Source organism: Microtus ochrogaster, unplaced genomic scaffold (genome assembly GCF_000317375.1).
Source record: "Microtus ochrogaster isolate Prairie Vole_2 unplaced genomic scaffold, MicOch1.0 UNK3, whole genome shotgun sequence".
NCBI classification, from domain to species: Eukaryota; Metazoa; Chordata; class Mammalia; order Rodentia; family Cricetidae; genus Microtus; species Microtus ochrogaster.
This window is the reverse complement of record NW_004949101.1, coordinates 254,009-262,914: the sequence shown is the minus strand read 5'-3', so window position 1 is coordinate 262,914 and position 8,906 is coordinate 254,009. Positions and strand designations below refer to the sequence as shown.

General features: G+C 43.9%; 2 protein-coding genes across 2 annotated transcripts in view; one reads left to right on the top strand and one right to left on the bottom strand.

Annotated features, from left to right (window-relative positions):
* Napb (NSF attachment protein beta) overlaps window positions 1-4,737 on the bottom strand; it is a 39,407-nt gene extending 34,670 nt beyond the window's left edge. Inside the window, exon 1 of the mRNA XM_005365478.3 lies at window positions 4,573-4,737. Coding sequence (XP_005365535.1) covers window positions 4,573-4,670 — 98 coding nt within the window. The 5' untranslated portion in view covers window positions 4,671-4,737. The remainder of the gene's footprint in view (window positions 1-4,572) is intronic.
* A 183-nt stretch (window positions 4,738-4,920) lies between these two features.
* Window positions 4,921-8,906, top strand: part of Cstl1 (cystatin like 1) — a 16,124-nt gene continuing 12,138 nt past the window's right edge. The window contains exon 1 of the mRNA XM_005365477.3: window positions 4,921-6,671. The gene's annotated coding sequence lies outside the window, so the exon portion shown is untranslated. The remainder of the gene's footprint in view (window positions 6,672-8,906) is intronic.

Sequence of the window (8,906 nt, the reverse complement as noted above, 5' to 3'; positions counted from 1 at the left end):
AAAAAAGACAGTTTGGGGATGTCTTAGGGTTTCTTATGATAAGACAAGACATCATAATCAAGAGCAACTTGGGAAGAAAAAGGTTATTTTCATGCCTTCTTCCTTAGTTATGCTTTTACCTTTATTGCTTTCTGATTTCTTTATCATTTATTTTTCCCTCTGGCTCTTTTTTGCAGGGGTATTAATTTGCTGTCTCTGTTTTACCTATATGAATCTTGTTTGGCTTACATGTCCTGGATCACAGGTCACTGAAGGAAGCCAAGGCAAGAACCTGGAAGCAGAAATTGAAGCAGAATCCATGGAAGAATGCTGCTTACTGGCTTGCTTTCTTATGGAACTCAAGGCTGCCTCCGTCCTGTGCGCTGAAACTACATGCAGACTTGTCTACAGACCAATCTACGCAGACATTTTCTCAGTTGAAGTTCATCTACCCAGCTAACTCTAGCTTTCATCAAGTTGACAAAAATAAAAACAAACAAACAAACAAAATCAACCAGGACAGGGTAATATTATTTACAACACTCATGAATAATTCTCAGAAATAAGGAATATCTGAAAAAAATCCAAAGTACAAAATTCTAGAATTACAGATTTAAATGGCAAGTATTATTTCTCTTTTATATAACATACAGTTATCTATATCTTAGCTTTTACATTTATAAGAAACAAACACAAATACTCCCACACTTCTTACACTGTAACATCTGTCTCTGTAAGTAACCAAATCTACATTTTCTGTCTTGGTTTTGAGATGGGCTGGCCTGAAGCTCAAGATCCTCCTGCTTCAGCCTTTTGATTGCTGAGATCACAGGCATGAGGGATTACAATAATGATTTTGTTGCTGTTATTGTTGTTGCTCTTTCTCTTTTTGTTTTCAAGACATTTCTCTACATATCCCTGGGTGTCCTAAGACTCACTACATTGACCAGGCTGAACTCCCTACGTAGACCAGGCTGGCCTTGAACTCACAGAGATCCACCTACATCTGCCTCCCTATTGCTGAGATTAAAGGTGAATACCATGATGTCTAGCTGATTAATGACTTTTTAAAAAGGTGAATCTATATTTAAGTATTAGTTGTTAACTGAGAAAGATGTAAATGCTATCAAGGCTCTCACATGACCATGCTAAACATGGAAACACAATCTTCACTGGTATAAAAACAAGTAGAGAATATGGATATAGCCTAAGAAATATTTGAACTTTCACAAACAGATATTAAGTAAACGCATGCTTAGTTGCAGTAACCCAAAAGGATCCTTCACTAAATTTACACCAAATAGATAACACTTTAATTAGCCCAGGACTGAGGAACACTGCAAAGGAACCATCAGGGGCTGGGAACATAGCTCAGTGGCCGGATAAATCTTACCTAGCAAGTACAAAGCCTGGGAATTGCACCCAGACAAACTGTAAACAAACAAACAAACAAATAAACAAACAAATGAAGATAGCTCAGAAACATTCTCCTGCCATTCCTAAGTATGGATTTGGTCATCTACCTGTGTTCCCCTAGCAACACATGAAGATAGCAAGCAGGTCTTTGCAATTTGAAAGTATCTTACTGTTAGTTTGGCCAGTTTCAGATCATTCTAGCAGTTTGAGATTCAAACTAGAATCTGAAGTTAACCACAAATTTCCACAGCCCCTCTCTGGCAATGCACTAACTGAAAATCTGATGTTTTAAGCAGTGGTTTTATACTGTGCTCTTCAGAAAGAGAGAGTTTGGACTCAACTAAAAAGACACATCACTCTTTAGCCGGGAATTAGAAAGAAAACCGAACAAACGTAAAACTGGTTGCAGACATGTCTGCATCCTTCCTCAACTATTTTCCTGCAGGGAAGCTGCAAGAGACTTTTCTGGAGAAAAGGAATGCACTGATGCTCCCTCCCCACCTCCAGCTTCCAGATAGAAAAAGCTTGTAGCTTACACACAGAGGAACCATCCAAAGGACCCACTCTTGGGAATATCCATGCATATTTCCATCTAACGCAACAACAGACAGATTTATGGAACAATCCTGAGAACGCAGTATCACCACAAAAGTATTGTGCAGCATACAGGAGATGAACTCAAGCTAGGCTTTAATCTGCAGTTGGGAGATGAACAGCCAGCGACGAGAAACATCTGCGATAAGCCATATGCCTTTTTAAACGTCCTCCACATCCTCAAAACATCACCTGTCCATCCCGTTAGATGGAACAGTGATACTTGGGTGAACCAAGACATGCGATTATGAATTCTCCGTTAGCCTGAGGGTATCACATGGAGGTAGATGGCACTACCATAAATGAAAGATAAAACCTAAGGGGGGCAGGGCTGGGCAACATAGAGGGTGATGACAGATGCACGTAATGTTACACCTATAGAACTCTAAACATCTAATACTGATACAAAATCTTAGTCTTCCCATTATAAGTCAAAGAAAAATAGGTCTGGTTTGGGGTTTCAAATACTACATACTTATAATAAATCTCACGAAGCTCTACATATTCTTCTTCCCCTAAGCTTTCCAGGACCAAATATGACTGGAAACCTCCCAGTCCCGGCCCTCATAGTCCAAAGGACACTTAACCTGGCTAAAACTCTTGAGGTATTTATTTATTAAAAGACCAGTGACCAAGTCTTTGGCTCCAAAATCCTGCAAAACTCAATCCATCTGCCCTCTGCTTCCTTGATGTGCAGAGCTGACAGCTTTGATGCATATGTGGATAATCACCTGACAACCATTTCCAATACCCATAAGCCTGAGTGTTTTAAAAATATATAAACTGATCACTACTCACGAGATACACTGTGGATTATAGTGGAAAAAACGGAGGCCCAAAGATGAAAAGTTACCCTGATTCAGGTTCCAAAGCCATGATAATAACCTGACCTGCTGCTTCCACATGAGTAGGAAGTAGTAACTCTCGGCAAACTGCGTGTGAATGGCAGAAGATGAGTCTTCGTACACGGCCTGTCACTGACAGGGCAGCCACAGTCAAAAAGACCTTCCTTCAGTAATCAAGATTCCTCAAAATTTTTTAGTTGACTCAAGATCTGACCTAGTTTCCTCAAAACTTCGGGCCTCTTGACCAAAAGAAATGCCCGTAACTGGCTCAAGGAAACACGATTTGAAACTCATGGTGCATTAAATCACCTCCCATGGTGAGGCAGTCACCCTACCATTAAATTTCACACAGTGAATCTCGTGTGTTTTGTGATTCAGACAGGAATTAGTACTTGGCACTTACATTACATACGAAGAATGCTCCCTGTCCCCCTTAAAGGGGAAACAAATTATCCATAATTTACAGCTACAGTTCCAAGCCTTGTATTTCTTGAGAAATTTAGGACCTAGTAGTGATAAATGCCCTTAGAGGTCTCCAAGGGTGGTCTCCTTTATCTTGGCAGAGCATGGTACCATACACTGTATCAAAGTGACCCTAAGCATTTCCTGGAGATGGAAACATAACGGGGTTCCACTAAACTGTTACATAATAACGAATATTATAATTAGCAGTTATATGAACGAAGTTGGAAAAAAACAAGTCAAAGCTCACTGGGTGTGTTTTTAGAACTAAGTGTCCAAATTGAATTTGTACAGAAATAAAATTGTGTCTCAAAATGCGGTAGTTAAGTAGTCCTTCCCGATAATTTAAATCTGCTCTTGGTAAAGATCTTTCACTTTCAAATGGAAAAAAAAATGAGGTACACGCGTAATTTCTGCCGCTGTCATAAACAGCTGAATCATTCGCATAATCAACAGCCCAGAATTCTTCCACAAGCTCTCAGTTCAGGTTCTGCCTTTTGAAAGCTCGGAATGTAAAGCCTCCCCCTACTACAGCATGTAAGAATTACACCAAATCACGGGATTCCCAAAAGATACTGACTTTAAACAGAGGCAACGTTATGGTCCATCAAACAGGAGGCCCGGGCTATGGATACAAATCACTCCAGCAAAGGAAAAACACACCACCCGAGGAAATGATTGCAAGGCCTGTGGGCCCAAGCCAGCCGACAAGTGCCCAGGATACAAGGGGCGCTGACCTCACGCTCCTGTGAGCCTCTCGCAGATGCCAGGCGCCAGGCTGAGTTCCAGGACCTTCCCGTCTGGCTACCCCAAGTGATATATGGCTCGGACTGGGGTAAATTAATCAATCCGGTCCCCTAGAAAGGTGGTGTTTCCGGAGGGGCAGCTCGGCGCTGACCCTGCCACCAATATCGGACCACACGAGAGGAGTCGGAGTACACAGAAGTCTCCAGGGGCTCTTATGGGGTTCTGGGTGCCTGGGGGTTGAGGGTTACGGGTTCTTCGGGCTGTATGTGGGGATGCCCAAAGCCTGAGGATCTCCGTAAGAAGATGTGTGCAGACTAGAGCTCCCAAGGCATGGCCCAGGGGATGCAATGGCCCCTAGGGGCTGCAGGACCCAAGGCCGAGCATGAGCTACCTGGCTGTGTTCTGAAGGCCGCTGGGAACACAGAACCCTAAGCAGTTGTGCGGGGCACTCTGCGGTGGCAGCCGGCTGGGGGTGGGGGCGCGGGGGGCGGGCACCAAGACCCCTAAGGGCAAGAACTCTGGTGCTCACCCGAACAGTCCTCGGAGGAAGGAGTGGGAGGCCTTCACTCGTTTTTCGGCCTCCGCCATCAGCTGGACCGCTTCTCGCTCCTTCCCTGCGTTGTCCATGTCGCCAGCCGCTGCCAAAGCCTCCTCCGCCGACTTGCTCTGCTCCCGGGACGACTTAACCCTCCCTCTAGCAGGTGCCCGCACGCAGGCGCGGTGCGAGCGGCCTGTAGGGATCTGTAGTCCTAGACTCCTCTATATGGCTGCTGTGTCAGAAGTCACAACTACAGTTCCCAGAAGGCCGTTGGGCAGGGCCGGGCTGCAGCCTGTCTTGCGGACCTTGAGTTCTCCGGACTCTCTAAGGTGGAGGGAGAAGGGGCGTGGTCCTCTGGAGGGGTCGTGGGCCAAGGTGGACTTCAAGGGTTTCAGGAATGCTGAATTAGAAAATGACCGGTGGCTTCCAGGGGAGATAACCTAAAATTGCATCATCAGGAATTATTGACCATGACTGAGACGCGGCGATGGATAGACTGTTGACCATGGCATTAAAAAAAAAAAAAGAAAAAAAGAAAAAGAAAGAAAAGACGCGGACGTTCAACCTACATGCAGGTACTGCAAAACGTAATCTAACGCAGCAGTTCAGCGCAGTTTCGTCAACCATGTGGTGCCTCTTCACCTCCCGACTCTCCCAGAAAAGGAGCAACAGCTGGCTAAAAGAGTTATTTTTAATTTCTGAGAGCATGACGTTAAAAATGCACCATCTTCCCCAATATAAATTCAGAGTTGTTTTTAAGCGCCCCCAAATTGCAACTTTCTATTGGTCCACTTGTTTAGAAACGAGTGGCATATCTTCCATGTAGGCACAATCCACTCATTTTATATTGACCGAATTCTGTTAGATGGCTACGAGCCAGTGAACTCCTTTATCCTTTACATAATGCTGGCCACAGTGGGTGGATCCTGACAAAATTCCTGTCTGCCAGGGAGATTTTTAATCTACTGAACATCCATAGATAGTTGCAGTCCTGTGCCAATGTCTTCTAGGCTTGTCCCAGAGGGAGCTGTTTTTTAATACAATGTCTAGGCCATCTAGGCTTGGCAGTGCTAAGGCAGAGGTGGTGAAGCAAGTGGAATCACTGCCAAATGGAAGTTTCTGAGGACTTAAAACTCTCCACGAATACACCGTGGGGACTGGCAAGCAAAACTTACCTAAAGAGATGAATCCTGTCTTCAGAGAACAAAGCAAGACAGTTCAAACTCTTTGAAACAAGTGGCCAAAACTGATGTCACAACCTCGACAGGATGCTCTCAAGATAGAAGGGAATACCAGCTCTGGGGACACAGTTTTACTTACGACTCCTGTAGGCATTCTTCTCGTTTTGGAAAACTGATGTATGTTTGGAGCGGTTAATGGGAGTCAGGAAGGAGGAAGGAAATTGGAGGTGGCAGTGGATGTTGGGTTGAAGAGAGAAAAATGGTAGAGAGTGGATGAACCAATGAAGGGGAAGCAGTTGGGGGATTTGGCGGAGTGAGCCAGCTCACAAGCTCCATGTGTAGCAGCACTGTGTTGATCAGAACAATTCCCAAGCTTGGCTCAGTGGAGCAGCTTTGCAGGACAGTCAAGAAACAGTGATCCCTCTGTCACCAGTCTTTGATGTCCGGATCGCCAACCCATCCTATTCTAGGGCTCACCGTTCTAAATCCTGCCATATTACCTGAAAAGGAGCTTAGAATGGATTTCCCGAAAGCACGCCTCAAAAACCAGATTTTTCACACATAGGCCTTTGGCGAATACTGATTCAAACTGTGGCACCTGTCAGTGGCTCTGGGTACATTCTATTCAATGGACATTCAGGATGCATAGACGGTGAGGCTGAATCAATACAGAGGAGAATAGACTAGAAGATGAAAGACTCACCATCCATATGAAATACTCCGTAGAGGCAGGACTGAAGCCCCCCGAAATCCCCTGCTCAAACAGAGCAGGGAGCAGAAAAGGACTTATGTAAATAGAGGATGTGGCCATCTGCACCGCTAGAGTTCCAGGTAGAGTGGAGTCACCTTTTACAGCCAAGCCTCAGAGGTAGCGAATGGTTTGTCACTTTTCTACACTGAGACAAAGAGGTAAAGTTAGCCTGAGTGCAGGGCGGGGGATTGGGTGCTGTCTCTTAGGGCAGGGGCTCAACCTTATTCACGTATTTGTTTGCTTGCTTTTAGTTTTTGAGACAGGGTCTCTCAGTGTAGTCCTGGCTGTACTGGGACTTGGTATATAGGCCAGGCTGACCTTGATCACAGGATCACAGAGATCCTCCTGCCTCTGCCTCCCGACTGCTAGGATTCAAGATATATACCACCATGCCAAGCCTGGAAGCTCAACTTTTTTCTTTCAGACAGTTTCAAACCACCACAGGTAGGCTAGAGAGGTAGGTTGTCGGTTGACAACTTGGTCCATCCTGGTAATGCTGACCTTGTTGTGTGTCTGGAATCCCCAGAGTGAGGAACAGCTAGCTGTTCCTACCTACCTTTCCTACCAGGGGTCTGCTGGAGGCTTGGGCTCCCTCTTCCAGGGCATCTTGTACTCTGCTCTGGTAGGCAGCAGCTTCAGAAGACTCTTTACCCACAATCATTAAAGCTGTGCACTGCTGAGAATAAATAAACTTCAGTCATAGCTAGAAACTAATTAATGATCTGTTTTATTAATTCTCAAAAGACATTCAAAGCAAAATGAGTTTGTGAGGGAAGTGTGGCAGGGGATGAGTGTGGGTGGGTGGGGTGGGTAACATTTCATATCAAGTCACACACGCTGTAAGTATCCACTCAAAAAACTTTAAAGCTATAATTTAACAGTTTCCTCAATAAATAATTCTACAAAACTGGGGTGATGGCACACACCTTTAATCCCAGTACTTAGGAGGCAGAGTTAGGTAGACTTCTGTGAGTTCAAGGTCAGCCTGATAAACGTAGTGATACCTTGTCTTGAGAGAAAGAAAAGAAAAAAGTCTCCATAATCAAGACCCCAAATTAGGAATGATAAAATTATTTATCAGTAAGTATCTGCTAGGGGAGAAGTTTGTAATTGATGTTTATAAGAAAATGCTTACTATACACATTGTTATCACAACTTAGTGTTATTCCTTGCATTGGTTGGTGTGAAAATTGGCGCAAGGTTTGAAATTAACTTGGTGGGTTTTTTTTTGTTTGTTTGTTTTGTTTTGTAAAGACGGGGTCTTATGTAGTTCAGACTCACTATGTATGTAGCCCAGGATGATCTGAAACTTGTGATTCTTCTGTCTCTCTCTACCTCCCAAGTTCTGGAATTGCAGGCATGCACCACCGTACTTTTATGCTCTGCTGGAGATCAAACTTCGTGTCTGCTAGGCAAGTTCTCTAGCAACAGCCCTACTTTGATATGTTTAATTGTGGGAAGTGGGAAAACAGCAAAGATGACCTCTTGAGGGACTGGAGAGGAGCTTCAGCAGTTAAGAGCACTTGCTGCTCTTGCAGAGAACCTGGGTTCAATTCCCAATACATGCCAGCTGTAACTCCAGTTCTAGAGGGTCTGATGCCCTCTTCTGGCTTCTGCCTATATTGTGTACATGTGATGCACTCTAATACATAAAGGCAGAATATATAAACAGATAAAATAAAAAATTAATCGTTTAAAAAAGATAATAACTTTATATGTTATATACTAAGATCTTTCTCTACCTTGCTTAAAATAAGACAAAGGAAGATTATGGTTCTGAACTGCAGACATACTGCTAAGTAAAAATGCTTTACTTTTCTTAAGTCCTTTGACTTTCTTTGGTACACAATTTAACATTACACTCTAAGTGTGTGTGTGTGTGTGTGTGTGTGTGTGTGTGTGTGTGTGTGTGTGATTTTGAAATGGGTGCTGCAGATCCAAACTCATCCGCATGCTTGTATCACAAGCTTCTGATTCACAGCGGCATCCCTCAGCCACTCTTTCACTTTTAACACATCCATTTCCATTTAATCTTCATCCATAAAGCGCATAGACATCATCAAGGTGCAGGTTTGTAGTTTATGGGTTTTGTGCTTTTAGGGCATCAGCTAAGAGAGAACATTTCCATGCAAAACACTCGGGAGATACGACTATAACTGTTAACTGCCGATAGTCAAGCACATTAGATTTACATAACTCTTTCCCATGGAGGCCATAGTTGAGCTGTATGAAATTTGGCTCCTGTGGAAATATTCACATCTGTCCTGAAAATGAGGGAAATTGCTCTTTTCTGGAACATCCTGCCAGCAGTTGATTTAAGAGAAAGCTAGCAGCTCTTCCTGATAAGTTGGGAAGAGCCTAGTTTTCCCAGACTTGCTCTGCATTGGAGGAAC